Below are 24,751 nucleotides of genomic sequence, written 5' to 3'. Positions count from 1 at the left end.
TGTTTTGCAAAAGTGCTCAAATATACTTAATACTCTTGTGCCGCATGTGTTCTACTTAAATGTGATGACTAAATCAATAACTAATTTTAAGTTTGATGAGAACAGAGATCGAAAAATACTGTTTACGTGTCAATACTGTCAATGAGTTAGTTAAAATGCAACTGGCATACTATGGGGTCTTGACATATTACTTTTCCCTACTCCGGATGCATCGTAAAAACCAAGAAACACATGGACAGCCAACAGTCTTCATAAAGCCCCTGTTTGGTTTGTTCTGCTTCTCTCTGCCAGGGGGAACATGGGGCCTGGTTTTGGCATACTTGGCAGACAGGGCAACCTGTGACTCTAAACTCTTCAGCTTAGGTCATTTATCCAAGTGCCAAGCAGGAATCATCCTAGGCCGAAGGTGTTGCACATGAAAGCAATGTGTTTTTTTGTGAATAACATTCTTTACACACACGGTTTCCCTTACCAGTAACGTCTGCACACCCATGGCTTGTCCCAGGAGCTCAACACAGTCTGGAGCACTGGGGACAAAGCAGGCTCACACGGAAAGGATGTGCCCTGGCAAACTTTTAATAGATGGACAGTTAGATACGTAAAAAGTTCTCTTTCTTGATTCTTGGTGCTCACAGGTCATTGAGGGATCCCTTCTCTGAGCAGCACAAAACAAGAAGAGCTGGTTGACAAAACATTTTTTTTTTTTTTTTTTTACAAAGGTGTGTCAACCCTGAGCTTGGAATTAAGAAGTTAAAATCTGTGATTTATATATATATAGATATAAAAATAGATGATCATACTAAGACTAAAAAAGTGAAAGAAATCTCCATGTCAATACTATATATAGTTTCTTTTTTGTCTGGAAATTTTTTGTGTTGTGAGTCATTTTGTAAGAGAATGCCCTTGTGATGCAGAAATCAATTGACACAAAGCAAATAGTCAAAAATGAAAACTTATCTATGGATCTAACTGTTTATCAATTCAGTAAAACAAACAAACAAACAAAAAACGAAATCTTATTTCAGGACGGTAATGAACACAGGGCGGAAACATCTAAATTCATGTCAAACCTGTGGCAAAAGCAGAGATTGTATCACTGAAGATGATTTTCACTTGAGACGTTGGAGGGGGGATGATTTGATGGGGGTGTACACTCGTAACTGAAGATGAAGGAAAAATCTGTGCCAATTGGATACAATGGACAGACATTAAGATGGGTAAGAAAAATGTTGCTGTTACTGAAGTTGAAGTTGGGCAGGTTGAGAGAGAGGTGCTGAGTTGGAGTAAGTTTTGTTCTCATATTAAAGATGGAATTCTAAATGTAATATCAGTACCTCCAAATCAATTTGGCATTTGTGGTTAGAGTGCAAGACGGCACCTCCAAGACAATAGTGTGTTTTTACTACATTTTTAAAGATTTCAAGCTTTCTCCCCATAAGCATTTTGTAAACCTGAATTGTTACAGAAAAGCTTACCCTGGGAGTTGACTGTCAATGCAGAACCTATAGCATTGCAGTTCCTTTATTTTGTTCTCTCGTTGCTTCTTTGTTGAAAATGCAGTTGTCTTGGGGTTTGGCCTGATTTTAGAAAAGGAAAATTATTTTTTTCCTACCTTTTAATTTTTTAAATGGGGAAAAAAACTCACAACGTGAGATTCCTTTACTCCTGCAGCATAAAAGCAAATGAAGGTAAGAAAATCTCCTGGTACGAAAGATTTGAGTAAGAATTCTCTCTGGAATAAACAAAGTCCCCACAGATAGCTGAAAAGAGGAAGCAGTTCATCTGGCACCCGGTACTCTTTGGGAAAACAAAAAGGGAGGCAGATCTCAGTACTGCTCTCTTCTCATAGAAAACGGTGAGTTTTTGTGGCATGGCCCATTGTCCAAGAGAGTAAGAAAAGAGGGGAGTTGGCCACTCAGTTAGCTAAAATGCAGTTTCATCTGACCAAAACCCAGGATTATCTGCACAGTCTCTGCAGTGCCAAGACCATGCAGACCAGTGACCATGAGAGCAGGGAGTGGCCAAGCTGGGCTGCAGAAGAGTCCTCTTCTCTCCTGTCGGGGTCAACTGCAGGGGCCTCCGTGGTGACAAACTCAAACTCGGTGGGACACACATCATCCATGCACCCACTGCCACTCCCTGAACCGCTGGATTCATCACCTGGTGTGGAAAGATTGAAAAAGAAAGTTAGGCCACACGCCAGAAGAAAGGAAGGCAAAGAGCACAACAGATCCCGGCATGGCGCGCAGGAACTCTCCCATTGGTGGGGTCCCCCGGGGTGCAGGTGTATGGGCAGCTTTGTGATGGACAGGTGGATGACATAGAAATAGGTGCTGAAACACAACATTAATTGATATCCAGAGTTATAAGTCTTCCCTACCATGTTTGGCATCAGAAAGACATTTCTTCCTCTGGCCAGTATTTAAATCATATTAAGAAATTTCACTCACTCTGGGCTCTTTTCTTACACCAGAGCTATTGTTCTCAGCAGATACTATGCCTTTAAAGGAATTTTGTAAAGGATTTTTTTTTTGTTTCGTTTTTGGTACTGGGGATTGAACCAGGGGCACTTAACACTCAGTCACATTCCCAGCCCTTCCATACACTTTTTCAGAGACAGCGTCTCACTGAGTTGCTTAGTGCCTTGATAAGTTGCTGAGGCTGGCTTTGAACTTGCAGTTCTCTTCCCTCATCCTCCCACGCATTTTAAAGGAAAGCACAGAGAAGGAAAACAAGCCCTGTGAGTAGGAAACTGGAGGAGCGACAGCAAAGATCTGGGAATGGAGATCTTAGGATCACTTCAGCTACTTTTCCCCATCTGTGCTCTCCTCCCGAGGGCAAGGATGGGCCCTTTCTTACCCAGGCCTCCCTCTGCACGAGGGCCTGACCAGCTCCGACCTGTTGCCTGTTTCTCTATGGCCTACAACCTAAGAACAGTTTTTATAATTTTAAGTGCCTGGGAAAAAAAAAGTCAAGAGTAACGTTTTGTGACGTGTAAGAAGGCCACATGAAATTCAGACTTCAGCATCCATTTACGAAGTCTGATGGAAAGGCAGCCCCACCTGTTCACATCCCCGTCATCTCCAGCTGCACTGTCACAGGGCAAAGTTGAGTGGCAGTGACAGGGACTGATGGCCCTCAAAGCCGTAACACATATCTACTAACTGGTCCTTTACGGAGGAAGTCTGGCGTTCCCTGCTTGAAAGCAGAGCTCCGGAGCCCACACAGCTTGTGGTCCCAGGGTGGTGTCTCCCTCCTCTGCTCTCCAGGCTTCTTGACCCACTCTATTCCCGGGCCTCGCTGCTTGGTTCCTTCTTTGTGATAAACCCTGTCTCTCAGATCTGGCCCCAGACCACGTTCCATTGGTCACAGTCAGCCTATATAATCAACCAACTGTGGATCAAGAATAATTCCAGAAAGTTCTGAACAGTAAAACTTGGAGGTGATACATGATGGAGGCACAAGGGAGTTGCCTGCCTCCCTTTTGCCCTCCTGCCATGTGTGGCTAGAGTTCATTCCCTCTGGAGGGCACGGTAACAAGGTGCCACCTGAGAAGCAAAGATAGGACTTGCCCTGGACTGCAAACCTGCTGGCCCTTGGACCTGGGACTTCCCAGCCTCTAGAACTGTGAGAAATACATTTCCTTTGTTTACATATTTAATTAAGAAAACAAAACTTGAACTTGCTGCACATGGAGTTGAGTCCACATGAATGGAGTGGTGTGCCAGGATCCACTGCTGGATTCCAGACCCTCAGTCTTTCCCGGTACTGGGCACGATGTAGTTAATCCTATGACGGTTGTGTTTGTGTTCAGCATGAACCTTGTCGTGATTCCCTGAACAATACAGTGTAACAACCATTTACACAGAACTTACATTGTATTAGGTGTTAGAGATAATCTAGAGGTGACTGAAAGCATTTAGGAGGATGTGTGTAGGTTATATGCAAATACTAAGCCATTTTATATACGAGACATGAGCATCTGTGGATTTTGGTGTCTAAAGAGGGACCTGAACCCAATCTTCCACTACTATGTAAGCTTTGTGACGGTACCTATCACTATCAGAGATTGTATTATTTATTTGCCTGTTTAGTTGTTTACTGCTGATCTCCTCATGAGGACATAAAGAACGTAGGAATAATGAAACTTTGTACATGCTGTTCACTCCTGAATTTCCATGGCTATTAATGGCTCCTGGCATACAGCAGATGCTTGGTAAATACTTGTTGAATAGGGAAATGTGCCTCAAGCAGTTGACTCAGTTTCTTTATCTTAACACACAGGGGTGACAGCGCACGACTTGTAGAGTGTGTGTGAAGACCACTGTGCAATTTGACAGGACATTGAGCCCACCAATCTCAGGGATGACTGGTGGAAAAACTATGGTTCCCTCAGCAAAATCGAGACTGCCATTACTAATTTAAACAAAGTAGGATGAGCTGAATAACCATGCTGAGGCTACATTTTTCACCTGCAAAAATAAAATTAATAATAGCAATTTTACAAAATCATCATGAGGAATAAGTGAGAAAACATCCTTGGAAGGATTTAGAAAACTGTAAGCTTTGTGACGACTTTACTCTTCCCCTTCTGACTCAGTGATCTAAGTTCCTCCCTGTTGACATGAAATGTGCCTTGAGTCAAGACTGGCGCCATCTTGGCTGCTGATGCTACTTAAGTGAAGCCATGGTAGTAGAGGAACTCTTCTAACGTCCCTGTGAGTGAGAAAGACACAACTCAGCAGTATGTTATTATTTTTCAAATGGGACATCTAAATATCAGATAAGATCTCTTAAATACACTATACTATGTTCATAACATTTTCTCTGCTTTATCTTTAATGGCCTTTACAAGGGGGAAGATATCCATTAATTAAATTCAGAGACATTAGAATTGCTAAGGGACTTGTTCTGAACGTAGGTATCATGAACAAGAAGTAATATAACCTTTACGAAGATATTAATAGAGTGACTTGGAATATTAAAAATGTGAGAAGCAAATAATGACAAGAGGTTCCAGTTGGGAAAAATAATGGCTCCATCTCTTTCTGAAAAGGAACCACGAATGTGGTATTAGGGCGAGGGGTGGGCAACTTAAAAAATGTCACAAGAAATGTGGATGATTATGGCTGTGAGATGCGGAAAGGTTTTATATTACAGGCACTATTCTAAAAGAGAAGATCAAATTTGATGCTTGGGTTAGAGCCAAGGGATGCTCTTAACTGCTGTTGATTTTTATTTTCCTTTGCAAGGAGATGGAGCAAGGTCTCTGCCTCCTGGACATTCCCTGAGCTTTGCAGATTGACACATATGTAACCTCTTTAGGTCAGAAAGTAGAGAGAAGCAATAAGGTCAACATTGACTAATTCTTATGAATCTTGAATTATTCATTCCAATAGTTACTCTGCAGGTAAGAAAGCATTTTATTACCTGGCGGAGATAGAATGGATAAAATGAGAAAAATGAGGCTAAGTAATGAGCAAGGCAGAAGCAACAAAGGCTAAAACTGGGTCTAATGTTCTGAAGAGGATGGGGAAGGTTTGGTTAAGAAGAGAGGATAATGGGATGATTCTAAAACTTCTATAGCAGTGATGTCCATCAGATGGTAATTATCCTGTGCTTAGAAAATTAATTTTTTGAGTTCTTTAAAATGGAATAATGCACTAAGAATGTTCTTCAGGGGATGGGTAGGTAGGATGGTGGCAAAGACTTAGGTGACTTAATGTCTTCTCTCTGTAACTTGCTTCTTTCTGTCTCATTAATTCAAGCACACAGGCATTGTCTTTTGCTTCAGTGACCAAATTACAGAATCACTGGCAACTTCACATCTGAGCTCCAGAATTCTTTTCCCAGGAACTCTCTTCATAAGGATTCACACTTAAGAGGAAACCAACACAACAAAAAGACAAAAAGCAAAAGAAAATATCTGTCTTTGTAGTCATGCCTTTTGAAACCACTTAGACAAACACAAATATGGTTCGTTTCATGTCCATGCTTGCTTGCTAGTCCTTCAAATCACTTCTCATGCTTTTGTGATCCTTAATAAAATAGTAACGTACAAGGTTGCACCAGAATTTTCTGATTTCTCTCAATATTTCAGATACAAGCATCTGTGGTTTGTGCATGCGTGCACAACCTGAAAGAGGAAATTAATTCAGTTGAATTCCCTCACTACCCACCAGGCACTGTCTTAGCTCCTTATAAGTCACCTTGAGGGAGGGTCCCAACAGCTCCTTAGGCAGGAATGCTTCCATTCTATAGAAGAAGAACCCTAAGACTCAAGAGGTCCAGCTTCTGCTCGACTTAGGATGAAGTCACATCCTCATAAACGAATTCTTAAGCCGAAAATAGCGTTAAGTCAGAAATGCACGGAGCACACCAAACCTGCCCGACATCTCAGCTGAACAGCACATCACTCTACAGGGTCAGCTGTTTCCTTTCATAATCTCCTGGAGGACTGGGAGTTGCAGCTTACTGTCTCTGCCCGAATGGTAAGGACGTCATACTGTGTATTGCTAATCTGGAAAAAGATCTAAATTCAAAATTTGAAGGACAGTTTCTACTGAATGTGTATGGCTCTTGCACCATGATAAACTCAAAGAATCATAAGTAGAACTGTCATATGTCAGGACCATCTGCACTGTGTTCACGACACCAGTTTATGAGTGGTAAGTTTGGGGCAGCTATAAAAACAGATGTAGAAAGGCAAAAGTAAGAGCATTAGTTTGCTATTTTATCACTAATGGGTCAACTGGTAGATGAAACTCAATTTTCGCTTTGGTGTGGCTACATGTAACTACTGAAACTATTTGTTAAGATCAGTTGTGATTTCAGTATTACCCTAAGTTCTGTGGACCCAACAGCTTGAGGGGAAAAAATGAGACATCATAACACGTGCACATTGCTCTTAAAGAAAAACTATGTGTCATCTGCTATGGCCATTTGTCACTCCGGAAGTGACTGTACTGGTAACGATTTTCTTACTGGTATCCTGGAAGTTGACATCGTTGCCATTGTAGGCATTCTTCAATTTGTTGGTCATCACACGGAGAGCCATGATCTGTTGTCTGATGAAGGTGTCAGGCCGTGTGATGTCCACATCCACCTCAGGGTTGTTGATCTGGTTGGTCAGTCCATCATTCATGATCTCGGGCAAGTATCTGCAAGGCAGAGGGAGAAACAAATTGGGGTGAGGCGGCAGGACTCAGAACCGGACTCTGCCACGCTGTCTTGAACAGGGAGCCCAACCACTTGGCACTGGACTTAGTTCCTGGAAAAATTTTGCCCAACAGCAAAAATGATTTTTTACAGAGGGAGATGTAGCTAAAATGGCTTCCGACTTGTTTTTTGTTTTTCCCACATTTTTTTTCTTGGTGCATTAGTGTTGTACATATTGATGAGATTTGTTGTTACATATCTGTTCATGCACACAATATAATTATATGATTTGGCCAATATCACTCCCCAGCACTCTCCCCTGTCCCCCTACCTCCCACCACTTGGTCCTTTCCCTCTGTTGACCTCTGTTTGATTTTCATGAGATCTTTCCCCTCTCTAGCTTCTGCAAATGAGAGGAAACATATGACCCTTGACCTTCTGAGTCTGACTTATTTTGCTTAACACGGTGGTCTCTAGTTCCATCTGTTTTCCTGCAAATGACATAATTTTTTTCTTTATGCCTGAATAAAACTCCATTGTGTATATATGCCGCATTTTCTTTATCCATTCATCTGCTGTTGGACACCTAGGCTGCTTCCACAGTTTGGCTTTGTGAAGTGTGCTGCTATAAACATGGTGTGCATGTATCACTGTAGTATGATGACTTTAATTCTTCAGGATAAATACCTAAGAGTAGTATAGCTGGGTCATATGGTGGTTTTTTAAGTGGCAGTGAATTCTTAGGTAGGTTTGCCTACAAATAAGTAGTAAATTGGGGGACTTAGAGACATCATTTCTTAAAATTAACAAAATCTTTTCCTCTCCATACAAAAAAAGTTGCTTAGGTCAGTCAAAGACTTGATAGCTTCCTTAGTTGTTAATTTTTGTTGTTAGAACTAGATTTACACATGACACATGATCTGGGAGAATTCTCTTGTAGGAGGAGGCTTTATCCCAAAGAAGGGACCCTTACCTTAGATTTTAATCTGAAGAAACTTCTGGATATTAAAAAAATTAGGGGAGTAGGCATTATTATTGGATTAACCAGTGGTTGCTGGCATGTTGGAGGTGTCTATTATGGTTTTTATTTTGTAATAAAATCTTGGGTCTAATTTGGGGGATTTTCCAATGTCTGGTAAAACAAAAGGGTAATATCTTAACAGTTCTGAGCTCAGTATTTCTTTAACTTGTAATAGTATGTCTAAGTTGTCAGTCCTTCAGCATCAGCTGCCTAAAGCTGTGGAGGTGGATTTACACAGCAGAGGTTAGAGATCTGCTCACAGCCCTCTCTACCTCCTCACGCTCACCTGCCAATTGTCCAGTTCTCTTCCTCTTGTCTCAAGAAGCTTCTCCTACCTGCTTCTTTGTTGCTATTTCCTGTGTCCTTTTTTGAGTGTAGATGGCTACAGCTGCTTCAGACTGACTTCCTTGCCCCTTTCTTTCTTTCTGGTACACCCTGCACATGCTGTCTGATTCATCTTCCTAAAATATCACTTTTGTCCTCTGTTCTGTTTAAAAACTTCTGAGGACAGTGGCTGATGCCCAGTGAGCACCTATGAAATGTCAGGCCATGTGCTCTGCACTTTCCAGGCAGTTTTAAATCCAGTCCAGCAGCACACCTAGGAGACCAGTATCATTTCATCCCCTTTTATGAAACAGAAAACTGAGGCTTAGGGAAGATAAGCACATGTGCAGCCTAATCGATGGCAAAGCCATGATTTAAATGCAGTCTCGGCCCAAAGCCCACGTGCCCAACCATTGCTGCGTTTCGTCTGGCAGATCATAAACTAGGATTCACACTTTGTAGCTTAGTCATCTCAGTCATCTCTGCCCAGTTCTGCTTTCTTATGCTGCGATATTCCCTCCAAAGGATCCTCCTCATCTTACAGAATCTACTCCTCGTGTCCATTTTTGCTAGCTCGTCTATAATATGGTGAACTATATATTTGGTCTTCATTCCTATTTCCCTACTCAGGACTCCTTCCCCAAGACAGACCATGGAAATTAGAATTTCTCTTCTCCAAGGCAGATAATAGAAGCTGTAATCTTCCCTCCATTCCACATTTTCCTTGGAACTGGCCGTAAAGAACTCCTTCAACCTACCTTGTCCTATAGAGCTCCCTAATTCCAGGAGGGTTGTGCCCCATCCTCTGGAGGGAGGAATGCTGCACAGAGAGGACAAGAGAAATGCTGAGGTAGACAGGCCTTGCTGGGTTTCCCCACCAGGCTGTTAGCAACCATGTCCATGCAATGAAGGTTCCAGAAAAACCTAAAGGGACAGGCTTCAGAGAGCGTCTGGATAGCAGAAGACAGGGAAGTTCCTGGATGGCAACATGCCCAGAGAGGGCATGGATGCTGCATGCCCCTCCCTCATATGTCAAAATTGATCAAAACCGAGGCAGGGTTGTGGGAACCCGATTTATAGCCAGTCTGTCAGAAGCACGGGTAAACAATCTGGGACTTGTGACTGGCACCACAAGCAATCTTGGTAGCAGTCTTGGGGACTGAGCCCTCAGCAATAATGTCAGAACTGAATTGGGACTGGGCACAGTGGTGCATGCCTGTAATCCTAGAAGTTTGGGAGGCTGAGGCAGGAGGATCACAAGTTCAAAGCCAGCCTCAGCAATTTAGCAAGGCGCTAAGCAGCTCAGTAAGACCCTGCCTCAAAATACAAAATAAAAAGGGCTGGGGATGTGACTCAGTGGTTAAGCACCCCTGGGTTCAATTCTTGAGTATCTGCTGCAGAATCAATTGCTCATTTGCTTTGGGGAGAAATTCCCACACATCTGATGTCAGAAGTCTGTGTTGACTGTGGTATGAGAGCAAAGAACAAGGCATTTTTTTTTTTTTCTTTTCCAAGCAAACACTGTTCCACGGGTTTGTTGGTTGGTTGATTCGTTGTTGTTTTGGTCTGTGATTCACTTTCCCACTTAAGTCCCAAATACCCTTAAAGACCCAGACTGATCCTTACTTTCTCTTAAGACATTTTCAGCTTTCAGGAATCTTCTCACCATTCTGTAGAGTTGCAGTTCATTTGGGCATTCTGTGCATTGTATAGTCACTTCTCTGAGCTGAGGGAATGAGTCAGTGCTGAAATCCAGCCTCAGTTCTAGGTCACAAAGCCATGCACCTGCAGGGTACCTGTCACCAAAAGGGGCATCCTTTTTCTTTCTTTTTGATAATGTTTTCATTTTAGAAGATTTCAAAATATACAAAAATAGACACAATAATATAACAACCCCTGGTGGCTCTGTCCTTCAGCCTTTGAAAGAGAAACTTTGATACTTAAGCCATTTTTCAGGTATTGAATCTTGTGCATGACATACTTGTGTATGAATTGCTTTATCCATTTTAAATCAGAGGTGACCTGAGAAAGCTCTATATTTTCATCTATATCTTGAACAAAATTGATTTTACAATGTTCACTAAATAATGAATAGTAAAACACACAGAATGCACTGTAAATTCTTTTCCATGAAGTTTCAACTATTATTGCCCTAAAAAAATGCCCTAATAGAAATTTTAGAAAGCCATGGACCCATAACTCTTTATTTTTTGCAATAAAGCATAACTTCTGTTGTGACTTTTAATATATCTGGTATAAAAAAAATCTTGTTGGATTCTGAGATTGTCCTCCTGGTATAACTTCTAGTGTGTGACATTGGATCAATTATTATTGACATGCAATTATATGTGCCAGGCTCCAGGAATTCTACCTCTTTATCAAAGACCCTTGGAATAATAGTGGCAAGTGCAGGCCATCCTCTGTGGACACAAGATTTGGGAGGGTTGTAAGGTGATGGCTGATGCATTACTCCTCTACATTCTGACCCTGGTTCCTGCAGCTGTACCTCGGTTGAGTTAGAGGCAGGTTTCGTCTCTCAGATGCTGTGTGCACAGCTCAGCAAGCCAAGCCTCATTTATCAGCAGCTCACTGCAATCCCTTGCATGGGAATGCTGCCCCTGGGAGTCTGAACATCCAGGAACAATAAGAGACTGCCAGGGAAACCTAGTCTCTAACTATGCCTACTGATGCTCAGTCACTCACCATAAAAACAAGTAACAATGCACCAGGCCCTCCAGAACCTTTTCTCCATTTGATGTCTTCAAAGGTGACTTTAAAGACAATGCAAAACTTTAACCTAAAGAAGCTGAAAATGAAAATGGCCATTTTGTCACACCAGAGGTAGGTCCCGAGACTAACTGGAATCTGTGGACATCCATTGTGCAGCTGCAAGGGTATATGAAAGCCCAGCTCAGCACCAGGGTCTCATAGCTTGTTCATCTGCTGCTCCCAGGTGTGGTTTCTTTGTATAAAGTTCATATCTTGCAGGAGTAGACCCATCATTGAGCCCGCAAGCTTCTTCCTCTGATTAGCTTCTGCTCAGTTCTTTGATGTAACAGCATTGTATTTCTTGTACGGTGGCATCTCTGGGAGACACAGAAGGGGAATCTTGGTATGAATAGCCCAGGCTCCAGGGCTGGATGCATGTTTACTTGGGACCGGGAGAACCCAGAAACGAGGACAAATTGCAGAAACTTGAAAAGGGGCATCATCTGCTAATGCTTCATGCAGATGTGGCAAGTGGGTGGCATCCAAGAACAGACAAGCACAGTCTCCTCATTTTGATTGGCTTCAGTTTACAAGAGCATGGCTAGAAACTCACTCTTTGACAATTTTGCAGAATTACTTTTCTTCACACTTAATTTCATATTGTTTAAGTAGGATTCTCTGATCACGTCCAAATACGATAGCTGATTAGGAAGAGTCCTGTAAGAACTTAACATGGGGACTGACATATTTCAATCTTGCAGGTGGCTGCAGGCTCTGTGCCAGGACCCTCAATGGCAGAGTTGACAGCTTCTGTCACCTGAGAGACATTAGGCACACTCGTTCCTGCAGAAGTTTTCCACTGGTCAGTCACTCCACCTGCCATTATCATCACTGACACATGGAGCCAATGCTTCCAGAGAGATCTGTTGACATATGAAGGTGGGCTCGACTTGTCAGCAGTCAGCACCTCTCATCAGCATATTCATGCTGCAGTTGTTCTGCCTTCTTTTTTTTATTACAACGTATAATCACACAAACTGGGTTCATTTAGACAAAATCATACATGATTTCAAGCTCCATTCTCCTCCTTTTCCTCCCCTCTTCCCTCTCACTCTTCTCTCTCCTCTGCTCTATTGAATTTCCTTTCTTCTACATATACATAAAGGTGAAGTTCCCTTTGGTATCATTATATATGAATACAGCATGATCTTGTTAAATCCCTTCCATTTATTTTTCCCCTTCCCTTCCTGCCTCTCTCGTTCACCTATATGTACTCCACTGATCTTTCCTGTATCTTTATGATATCTGATCCCCTCCCCCATTTCTTCTTTCCCTTATTTTGTCCTAGCTTCCACATATGAGAGAAAACCTTTGATCTTTGTCTGAGTTTGGCTCATTTCGCTTAGCATGATTTTCTTCTTTTCCATCCATTTACCAGCAAATGCCATTATTTCATTCCTTTTTATGGCTGAGCAAAACTCCATGGTGTATATAGACCACACTTTCTTAATCCACTCATCTACTGACTATGACTCATCTACTGACTATTTGACTATGGTGAGCTGTGCTGTTACAAACATTGTCATGGCTGTATCACTGTAGAATGTTGTTTTAGTTATTTTGGATAAATACTGAGGAGTGGGATAGCTGGGTCTTACGGTGGTTTCATTCCTAGTTTTTTGAGGAATCTCCATCCTGCTTTTCCAGAGTGATTGCACTAATGTGCAACCCCACCAACAATGCACAGTGTTATCTTTTCCCCCACATCCTAGCCAGCATTTACTATTATTCATGTTCTTGATCATTGTCATTCTGTCTGGAGTGAGATGAAATCTTAGTGTAGTTTTGATTTGCATTCCCTAAGTGCTAGAGATGCTGAATATTTTTTCTTATATTTTGTGGCCATTTGTGTTTCTTTTTTTTGAGAAGTTTCTATTTATTTCTTTTGCCTATTTATTGATTGGACTATTTGGTTTTTTTTTTTTTTTTTGGGCATTGAGTTTTTTGAGTTCTTTATATATTCTGGATATTAGTCCTCTATCAGAGGTGCAGCTGGCAAAGATTTTCTCCAGTTCTGTAGGCTCTCTCTTCACACTCTTAATTATTTCCTTTGCTGTGCAGAAGGTTTTTAGTTTGATGATATCCCACTTGTTGATTCTTGATTTTATTTCTTGAGCTTTAGGGGTCTTGTTGAAGAAGTCAGTACATGTACCTATATCATGGAGTGTAGACCATATTTTTTTCCTGCAATTGCAAGATTTCTGGTCTAATTCCTGTCTTTGATCCATTTTGGTTTGAATTTTGTGCAGGGTGAGAGATAGGATCTAATTTCATTTTTTAAAGTATAGTTATTCAGTTTTCCCAGCACTATTTATTAATAAGGCTGTCTTTTCTTCAAAATATATTTTTGGCAACTTTGTCAAGTATCAGATGGCTGAAAGTAAGTGAGTTTGTCACTGTGCCATCTATTCTGTTCCATTGGTCTTCACATCTGTTTTGATGCCAATGCCATGCTGTTTTTGTGACTACTGCTCTGTAGTATAATTTGAAGTCAGGTATTGTGATGTCCCCTGAATCACTTTTCTTGCTCAGAATTGCTTTGGTCATTCTGGGTCTCTTATTCTACCATTCGAATTTTAAAACTATTTTTTATAGTTCTGTGAAGAAAGTCATTGGCATTTTGAAAGGGAGTACAGTGAATGTTTATATTACTTTGGGTAGTATGGTCATTTGGCTGTATTCATTCTACCTATCCAGGAACATGGAAGGTCTTCCCAATTCTGAGGTCCTCTTCAATTTCTTTTTTCAGTTTTCTATAGTTTTCATAGTACAGATCTTTCACTCCTTGGTTAGATTATTTCCAAGGTGTTTTATTTATTTATTTTTTGAGGCTATTTGGAAGGGGGTGGTTTTTCTGATTTTTTTGCCTATGCTGCCAGTTGTTCTGCTAAAAAGAGCTGCATTTGGAGGGAAAGAGACACACCCCTTCAAGATTTGGAAGGTACAAGTCTGAGATGGGAGGCTCTAGAAGGGAAGGTTAGCTTAAAGGTGCCCAGTGGGGTTGACATGAGTCAAGTGGGGACTGAGGATCTTGTGCCTAGGTGTTGGTTTAGGTTTGTTTTCAGGTGCCTGAAATGCACCTGAGCACAATCAGCAGAGTGAGGTGGGAGCAGTTTCAACCCTGTTTGTTGGTGCAATTTCTTGTTCTAAGTTACATATTCATTCATCTTCAGCAGGTTTAAGATTCTTCCTAATTTCAGAAGATATAATGCCAATAAGCAGGTTTTTTTTTTTTTTTTTTTTTTTTTAACAATCCACTTGTTAGCAAAACTTCATCAAATCTGAAATGAGGCTAATGAAAGCCCTTATTTATCCCACTTACTGCAATATTAATATATTTTGCTACAGAAATATTAATGTGTTTGTGGATTGTAGGTCCAGACTCCACTAGGAATATTACATAATATACAGCCTATTCACTGTGGTCATCTTCTAAAATCTAAAAAATTCTGAATTCTGGAAACACATGGTCTCAAGGGTCTCAAATAAGGGATTGCAAGACTTATGGCATCAGTGACTTCTTTCAGAAGTCTACTTAAAATCTCATTTTTACACTTCACATACATTAGGATGGCCATTATTTAAAACAGCAGACAGAAAAGCCCAAGCATTGCCAAGGATGTGGAGAAACCAGAACCTGGCACACAGGTGCTGGGAATGTAAAATGGTGCAGCCTCTGTGGCAACCAGCATGCCGGTTCCTCTACATACTGAAAATAGAGCTGCCCTATGAGGTAGTGACTCCGCCTGAGAGTCCTGGAAGAAAGGACTGGAGCAGATGTGTGGACACCTCTGGTCACAGTGGAATTACTCATAGTAGCCAAAAAGTGCCAACATCCCACGGGTTCCTTGATGGATGAATGGACACAATGGAAATGTGGTATTTACATACAGTGGGACTATTATTCAGCCTTAAAAAGGAGGGAAACACTCATGTGTGGTACAGCATGGATAAGTCTTGAGGATGTTAGGTTAAGTGAAATAAACCAGGCACAAAAAGACAAATATTACACGATTCTACCTCTATGAGAATAGTCAGATTCGTAGAGACAGAGAGTACACCTGTGAGTGCCAGGGCCTGGGGCAGAAGGTGGGAAGTTCATGTTCACTGGGTACAAAGTTTGGTGTGGGAAGGGGACAGGGCTGTGTGGATGAAGGAGGTGAGAGCTGCACATGTGAACGTACTTACTGCCACTGAACTTGTGCCACTGAAAGTAGTTAAAATGGTAAATTTTATGTTTGGTGTACTTTACCATGATTTTTAAAAAGCCTAAGAGTTAAGTATAACTTTTGAAAAGTTCTCGATAAAGATTACTTTTTCCCCCTTTCCGGTTTTCCTGGCTGGAAAGTGGTATCATTCAGAGCACACTGTGACCTTTTGCTTTAAATGGCTTTAGAAATTCTGGAAGACTGTAAAGCTAGGTAGTCCAGGAGCTGTGACACCAAGGTGCGGTCAAAGGCTCGCCAACTGTGACCTGGGACACCTGAGATCTCTTTAGGACAGATCTCTGGGCAGTGTGACCACAGGCAAAAGCCACTTAATTTTATTCTTCACTATGCCAATCTAATGTATGCTTATGCAAATTAAAAAGTGGTTAACGTGGCTCCCTTCAATCTCAAATTGGGTCCTTAGGAGTGGCTGACGGCAGTAGCATCAGGGGTTTTAAAGCCTGAATTCATGTACAGAAGAATAATCTGTGGCGGCTATTTTCCAGCTGGAGCATGGGAGGCAGGAAACGTCCTGGGAACCCTGCTGCAGAACACACAGCTCTGTGGTGGCTGCAGTGAGCAGAAGCTAAATTCTTTGACTTGGCTGCTTAACTTGTTGGCAGGAGTTCCCCCAACCCATCGTTTCTTGGTAGAACCGAAGTCAGCAAACTACAGAGCAGACAGAAAAAAGACCTGTGAGCCAGTTTTCAGGGGTGCCTAGCTGTGGACCAGCCGCAGGCTCCCCTCCTCCTGTTTGCAGACCACTGCGTCCAACGTCTTTTACCACTTCAGGAGGGTCATGGAAGTTCTCCCCACCCTGGACAGTCAGGAAGACCCCATGGATCCTTCCCTCCCCAGATATGCCAGGGGAAGGGAAGTAAGCATTTTGGAATGCCAGGTTTGACAGTCGCCAATTCTTTTCTTAGACAGAATTCCCACCTTCCCAATGTGTTTGCCTGGCTGGGCATGCACTGAATATTTTTCAGTTTAAAATACAGCTAGAGTGCTTTGAGACATACTGTGCCATCAGACTAAAACAATATTGTCCTGCCAGACCTGCCGAGTCACTGTCTTGACAGATTTCTCATCGCCATGCATCATTTCGCCTTCCTTCCATCTGCTGTGACTTATCCAGTCAGAACTTGCTACTTTCCTTGGTTAGTCTGTCCACACAGTGGCTGCTGAGAGTGACTGATCTATTTTCTAGATTTCTCTGCTTTTCCTACATCTTACAATTTACTGTGTGTACTTCCTGGCCTCAGGAAGGATTTCCTTGGGGACACACTATTTCTGTAAGGATCAGGTACCTAAAAATACAGGAGAGGCTCCCTACAAAAACCACATCTCCAATGGGTCCAATTAATCCTGTCTCTCAGCCAGCTCCTTGATCGCTTCCTCCCAGAAGGTATTTGAAGGAAAGGACACACTGACAGCTAAACACTGGCTTGCAGGAAGCAAAATCATAAAGTCGTTTTGCCAGTTTCATGGGGGAGAGGGAGGAGCCTGGAACTGAGGACCCTCAGCTAATTTACATCCTCTCAGATAACCTAGGTGTCTATGGGGCATCCTTCCCAGACGGGTTTGCATTCTTCCGGCCTGGTATCTCCCATATTCTCCTTTCCTTTTTAATCCCTATGAGTTTAGAAATGGAGTCCTGATGAAGAGAAGACTATCCTAAAGGAAGCTATAGATGCTGTAGTTTCATATGGCAAGTCCGGAAACAGCAAGAATCTGTCTATGAGGAAAGAGGAAAGAGCCTATGTGACTGTCATTGATACCCAGTGCTTTCCTCTGCTACTCCCTGGCAGAGTTCTAACCTGGAGCTGCTGACCATATAAAAGTTTTATTTCCTTTCAAGCCTGTGCTTTCCTGCCTCGCATCTAATCATTCTTCTCTAGCTCCCAAACAGACAGCTCATTCCGGTCATCGGCCGCCCAGAACGCCCTTCCCAGGCATGACTGATAGCTGCAAATGTCCTCCTAGGGTCTCCAGGTTCACCCAGGAACTTTAGGAGGCCCAGATTTGTAACCTGCACCACGAGTCTTTAATTTTTTCCCCTTTGGCCTTCTAGATTATTATTGATTTTCCTCTGTAACTTACTAGCTTCCTTTCAGTTCCTATTTGTCTGGGTTGAGTCAGAGTGCTCCTGTGTCTTCTTCTCCCATTTCCCCTTAAGACGTTGCTTAGGTCAGTGGAAAATGGGAGACGTAGAAGTTACATCTGCAAACTTACTTTCCTGCTGGTTACTGAAGATGCATCCTAAACTGCCTTTCTCAGGTGATGGATGCTGCTGTGAATTCTGAGAAAATCCTGAATTAGCTCTTCTGATAAGTGGGATGTGATTCTGAGTCCCAACTGCTACAAAATAAATGTTTGCATGCCCCAAGATCCATGTGGTGAATCCCGAATCTCCAGCGGGGTGGTATTTGATAGACCTTTGGAAGATAATTAGGGTTGGGCGAGGTCACGAGTTTGGAGGCCCTGTGATGGGATTAGTGCCTTTAGAAGAGGAAGGAAAAGGAGCTCTCTCTTTCCCCTTTGTGAGGATAGGGGAAGAAGGTGGCCATCTAAAGGATGTTCAGGAAGCGGTCCTTCACCAGCACCCAACCTTGCTGGTACCCTGATCTTAAACTTCCTAGTCTCTGGAACTGTGGGAAGTGAATTTCCCATGTTTTAAGTCTCTGTATCTATGGTATTTTTGTTATAGCATCTAGAGCTGACTAAGGTACTCATTGAATCAAGTACTGACAAAGGACTTAGGAATCAAAATAGTTATTCTTGCCAGGCATCACAATGTTACCATTTGAGACCAGAGGTTTGTATGGCCTATACCCTGCATTGTGAAGTTCTGCTATATTTCCAACTTTAATTCTCTTCATGCATTTGTGAAGCCTAAGCAATTTTCAGTCAAGATGATGTCAACCTTGCCTCTACCTAGTGGGTGACATATAACTGAATTATGTGACCTCCCTGCCTATATTGCTGTTGTTTTTAATATGAGAAGTCCAAAGAAGACATCAAGAGTATCTGTGAAGGCAAAGGGAAATCAGAAAAATTCTGACATGCTTTTTGAGGCTTGTGTGGAAACTGAGAAAGGGAATATCTTACATGTTGATAGGAGCTGAGAGTAGGCTACCAGATGAAACACAGGCTGCAGTTAAATCTGAATTTCATATGCACAATGGATCCTCCTCCCCTCCTCCTCCTCCTCCCCCTTCTACTCCTCCTCCTCCTCTGCCCCCCCTCCTTCACCCCTTCCTCCTCCTCCTCCTCCTCCTCCCCCCCTTCCTCCTCCTCCTCCTCCTCCTCCTTCTTTATAAGTGTGTCCCATTTATCATCCAGTATTTTAAAGTGCCAGTTCTGGCAACTCTGCCTTAGAGCCTTGTTACTCAAAGTGTGGTCCCTGGACCAGCAATAAGTGCATCACCTGGAAGTTTGTTGGAAATGCAGATTATTACTCAGGTTCCACCCCCAATTTACTGTATTAGTTCAGGCTTCTATCACAAAAATACCATGGACTGGATGTAAACACCACCCTCTTTATTTCTCGTGTTCTGGGGGCTTGGGGCAGTCAAGATTTAAGGGGTTGGGGGATTCCATGTCTAGTACCATCTCTCTTCCTGGTTTTGGCAGATGGCAACCTTCTTATTCTGTCTTCAGGGCAGAGAGAAGAGGAGATATCATTTCTCTCTTGACTCTTTTTATAAAGGCACTAATTCCATAGAAAAGGCTTTCATTCTCATGACCTGATAACCCCCCAAAGTACCCATTTTCCAAATACCATCACACTGGGGGTTAGGATTTCAACTTAAGAATTTTAAGGGGACACAACTTCACCCTGCAACAGACAAATACTTACTGAATCAGAATCTGCATTTTAAGCAAGATTTCCAAGAGTTGATCCTGTACTCCAAAGTTTGAGCAACACTGTTCTAGAATTTACAAACTATTTTCAGCCACCCTATGGTTTCAGCCACACCACATCTGTGTGTTTCTTGTTCTGTTTTAAGTCATCCTCAATTTCAACAGGTACCATTAATTTAATCATAGCTTTTTGGGAAAGATAAGCTGATCACTGGAGTAAATGGATATATCCACTGTAGGAGTCATTTTGCTTTTAGGAACCTTAACATCTGCAATAGGCATGTTTCTGAATCAAGGAAGTATGGGATGGAGCCAGGGAGGAGGATACAGAAAATAATCAGGAAAAATATGGGTGATGGAAGACAAGACTGATCAAATACTTAGAATGACAGGGCTATAGGAGTGGGTACAAATGGAGAATGTGCCTGAGTGTCTGGAAGATGAAATGTAAAGACAGGAAGACAGTCTGGGTCACAGGAGATTGACCTCAGCACACAGGCTTTGGTGTATAAACTCCAGACATGACACCCCATCAGTCCTTACAGGCAACCCTGTCCCATATCCATTAACATGTGCTGATAGAGTTTTTTAAAAAGTCTCTATTTCTTTTATTTCTTTCTTCATTTTTCTTTGTTTTACAACTATTCATAAACACTTAAACATGTCTATCATTTCAAACTCTATACTTCAAAAGTAGGGGGAAATGTAATGATCTGCATTACAATGGATTATTTGCTATTAGTTTTTAATTGATGCATAACAGTTGTGCATTTCTTATAGGGTTCCATGTGATGTTTTGATACATATACATTGCATATTGTTCAAATCAGTGTAAAATATCTATCTCCTCAAATGTTTATCATTTCTTTGTGGTGAAAGCATTCAAAATCCTTTCTTCTAGCTTTTTTGAAACATAATACCTTTTCAGTATTTATAGTCACCCTCTTGGGCAAGAGCATATGTGAGCCTATTTCTCCTCTCTAACAGTAACTTAGTACCTATTGATTAACCTTTCATAATCAGATGGACTTCAACTTTCATGATAGTTCAGTACAATTTCTTTCATTGAGAAACTTATCTCCTGTGCTTCTAGATTAATTAATATTTGCACGAGAAGTAAACTTCAGTTAAATTTAATTCAGCATCCTTATTTGTTATCTATTTACTCTGCTAGTTAAAATAAAGTTGTAATATTAAGACTTCCTTCCAGCAGAAGAATAAAAATAGAAACTAAAAGGAAGCATGAAATTGTAATCTTTCAATGGGAACACAATTTGAGCCACAAATATTTGACAGCCTCATCTTTTAAAATAATATACTTATTGCACACTGTGTTGGGTTAAATTCTGGAATATTTCTGCAAGTGACTTTATTGCATTAAACTTTGGTCATTTCCTCCACTGTATAAAATCCTCCAACGCTTCCTGTTGGTCACAGGATAAAATTCAAATGCAGCTCTTGATTCAAGGTTTTTTCTACCTATTTGGTCTCCTGCAATTCAGTGGTATGGTATTAAAGCTCCTGGACCTCTGTTCTCTCTCTAGTTGCTGTGCTTTTTCATGTACCAACCTCACTACCATTTTCTAGTACCTGAATCTTATAATCTGTGGTGTCTCACTTCATAATATTGCTGATGGACTAAGGAACTGAATGAATGATGTAGACCCACTCAGTCTTTTCTAGAGCTAAAGATCCATTTAATTTGTTCCCTTAACCTGGGATGGGGGTGCTTAGTGGCTGTTTGTTTAAGAGGTAAGTTATTGCCATCAAAAACATACTGGGCGGATTGTGGGAGGTGCCCAGCCTCTGCCCTTTTAACTGGTTGCACATAGCCTAGTCATTTACCTGGAGCTTGGCTAATCATCCTGATCTCCTGTAACTCTTCTTCAATGGTCTTTTGTTCTTGTTCATTCTCTCAGTGGTATTTAGTTACTCCCACTACTCACAATCATGACCATTCCACTTATTTCCTTTTGTAAGAAATCACGAATGTGCTAAGATCCAGCAACCTGTATGACTATCTGTGTGAATGCAGTTCAAAACACAGGCTTCATTTTAGCCAGGGCTGAAAGGTAAACACAGAGGTGCAACAGAGCAGCTGGAAAAATCCAGCACTTGTTCATCAGGCCACCTGCTCATCCTTTCCGGTCCTTCTGTACAGCCACTGGGGAAAGACACATTCAGAGCCACGCATTCACAGCTGGATTTGCTGGACAAAGGTCTCCTTAAAAGGCCAGACACTGCAATACTCAATATTTTTGAATGACATGTTCTTAATGTTGAAAATTTCCTTCTGTACTCCTGTGATCCAAGATTTGGATAGTGAGATTTTGGGCAACCGGAAATGGTTATAGCTCTTTCTGTAGGTGTTGTGGTTTCACCTTGTAAACTAAGCTCTTCCTGGAGGGTTAATAACACCATTACCAATAGATGCTAGAAAGCACCACGTGGCAGTGTAGGAAGTAACACCTGCTGTCGTCTTCCTTGACTCCTGCTTACCTTCCGCGGATTCTCCCACATGTACCTTCTTGTTCCTTTAGCATCCCAGTGGCTTCTAACATTTGAAACTGCCCAGGATAGAGTTCTCTCTTAGCTTCTCCACCTGCTGTTCCACCCCACAAGATTTCCTGAGTACAACTTACCAGCTGCTTCACCCACCTGCAGCCCCCACGATGGGGCTCTGGCAGAGCCCTCTCCTTTGTCTTGTCTGCCAGCTCCTAGCCAGTTCCCCCATCCAACTTCTCCACCCCATGAGGACCCAGGCCAAGCTCATTTCTGAGTTGAATCAACGAATTCAGCAATTCCTTATGAAGTGGCCATAGCAAAGTCAGCAGAGCAGGAAGATGAAAACAACCATCTCTTATCAGAAGGTACTGGGGAAGCTTTGGAGGGAACTCCCCAAGACATGGGGTCTACTAAATCTTTTCCCTAGTTATCCTTCAGCCATTTTTAAAAAAACCTTTTCAATAAACACTTGGATTTATTTTTCTCCAAGGGTGAAAATAAAAAATAAATAAGTAAAAATTAGAGTTGAATTTCATTTCCTGTTTAACTCCTGATGGGGGGATGGTGAGAGTAAAAATGGCCCTGTAAATTTAACTATGGATAAAAATAGCTCTGCTATCTTAAAGTCATTAAGTGAACACAAAAGGGCTCTTTGGGATCTCAGGTTATGTGTAACCTGGCACCTGTCACCATCCTCTGTCCTTATCCTGAGGCGAGGCATCCACAGCAAGGATTCCAAGCTTAATGGCACCTTTAGAGCAAGTGCTCCCACGTGCCCATCAAACCTGTCATTCTCAACGCTGAGTGACAGTGTCCCTCCTTCCTCCATTGCTTTTTGCGTAAACAGGTCTGCGGAGCTGTGGCAGGAGCCGTCCAGGGCGGGGCGTGCCTGCCGCAGTCGAGCCCGGTCGCCTCACCTGGCTTTGCTGTGGCCGTTCCAGCACTCCTCCTCGTTGGAAGTGCCCGCCGTCACGCGCTCGTCCTTGCAGATGGCGTAGGGTAATGCCGACCAGACCTTTTTAGAGAGCTTCAATTTCTCTTTTATGTCTGTGACCTGATCGAGAAACCAAGGAAAGCCAGTGAATGTCCTTCTCAGGCTTCACCCGTTCCGGACCCAAGGATGTAATGCAGGTGAAGGTCACAGAACTAGCATTTTGAAGAGAAAAACGCCTCAAGCCACAGGGTTCATTGCCAGGGAAAGTGCCCCGCCCGCCTTCCTTCCACTCCTGGCACAGAGTTCTCTGGTAACTGACTCTTGTTTCCCCTCTTTTCTGACCTTCCATCCTTTGAATAGGGAACTTGGGAAGCATCTCACCCAGCTTCAGGTCCCTCACCCCTGCGCAGAGTCCCTGTTGCAAACATCCTAAGTATCAGCTTTAGAATTCATTTGCCTGGATGTCAGATACATGCTCCAAAACAACTGCCAAGAGACAAACCACCTTTCTCAATGGACTACTTGTTTCTGCAAGAAATAAATACTGTCAAGAATTCAGCTGCTGGTAACCTCTGTCCTAGTGTGCTGACAGGCTCAGGGAGCCTGCTCTTGCATGGTGAGCAGCAAACCAAACCCATTTCACAGTCTCCGGCACAGAAGAGAAAGTCATTCTAAATACCAGTCAGTGTGCAGTGCACAGCCCTGAAGATGGACAGTAGAAGGATCTTAGTATAGACGTCTTGGGTGATTTCAGGCTCAGTACTGACTTGTGGAAAGCAGGGACAGGAATCAATGCCATTTGGGTTCCATAGTGAACATCTAGGTTCAGGCAGCCAGAATCCTGATTTCCTGTTCTGTCAAATACTGGCAAAGTCCTTGGAGGGATGCAATGCACCAGTTATAGGTTGAATTATGTCCCACAAATTGGTATTCTTGGACCCAAAAGACCTCAGAGTGTGAGGTGATTTTGAGACAGGGTCTTTAGAGAGGTAAAGAAGTGATTAGGGTGGACCCTAACTCAATATGGCATCTTTATACAAAGGGGAAGTCTGGACACAGAGATGCTCCTATAGAGAAGATAATGTGAAGACATGGGAAGAAGGTGGTCATTTACCAGTCAAGGATAGAGGCCTGGGACAGACCCTTCCCTCACAACCCTCAGAAGGAACTGACCCTGCTGACACCCTCATTTCAGACTGCTGTCCCTCAGAACTGTGAGACAATAAATTTCTGTCATTTCAAGTCACCCAGTTTGTGGTACTGTCAGGGTATCCCTAGAAAACTCATATAGATGCAAAGAACTGGGTAAACACTTGATGAGCATATTTACACAATTCCAAAGCACCTCCCACAGATTACATATTAATTGCAAAGGGAAAACTGGTGATTTTACAGTGCAAAAACTTGGCAGGCTCCACCTTCACCAGGTGATTAAAGTAATGGGACAAATCGATATTGTGCACTACCTGATGTGGTGTGCCAAGAAAGACATCACTTAGGCAGCCAAAATTCATATGGTTCTAATCATAAGGACACATCAGACAAACCCAGACTGAGGGTCACTGTAAAGAACAGCCAGCCTCTATTCCAAAATGCCAGTCACAAAGGACAAAAGAAGGACTGAAGAAAGAGCTCTTTCAAGAACAAGAGTCATGATGTCCAAATGTGGCACCCAGTCCTGGATTGGAATACCACATCAAAAAATGACGGCCATTGCAGACATTACTGAGATAGAGGCAAAGTCTGTATACAGACTCTCAGATAATACTATTGTTATTTGTTAAATTTCCCAACTCTGAGATCACACTGGGTAATATAGGAAAATGTGGTGTTCTTGGGAGATACATGCAGGTGTATTTAGAGTTAAAAGGGCATGATTTTCACAACTTGTATTGTAATAGTTCAATAATAATAAATACATTTATGTATAGACAAGAGAGAGAAAGTAAATGGGGCAAATTTTTAATA

The 24,751-nt window shown here is 42.2% G+C and overlaps 1 protein-coding gene across 3 annotated transcripts in view; it reads right to left on the bottom strand.

Annotated features, from left to right (window-relative positions):
* Nucleotides 1–639: 639 nt before the first annotated feature.
* The window catches only part of GPC6 (glypican 6), a 1,180,914-nt gene continuing 1,156,802 nt past the window's right edge, over nucleotides 640–24,751 (bottom strand). For all 3 annotated transcript variants that reach the window (XM_079136560.1, XM_079136561.1, XM_079136562.1), the window contains exons 7-9: nucleotides 22,767–22,903; nucleotides 6,985–7,160; nucleotides 640–2,160 (exon numbers count right to left, since the gene is read on the bottom strand). In XM_079136560.1, coding sequence (XP_078992686.1) covers nucleotides 1,958–2,160; nucleotides 6,985–7,160; nucleotides 22,767–22,903 — 516 coding nt within the window. In that variant the 3' untranslated portion in view covers nucleotides 640–1,957. The remainder of the gene's footprint in view (nucleotides 2,161–6,984; nucleotides 7,161–22,766; nucleotides 22,904–24,751) is intronic.

Source organism: Sciurus vulgaris (genome assembly GCF_902686455.1).
Source record: "Sciurus vulgaris genome assembly, chromosome: 4".
NCBI lineage: Eukaryota > Metazoa > Chordata > Mammalia > Rodentia > Sciuridae > Sciurus > Sciurus vulgaris.
The sequence above is the reverse complement of the archived record's forward strand: the minus strand, read 5'-3'. Positions and strand labels throughout refer to the sequence as shown.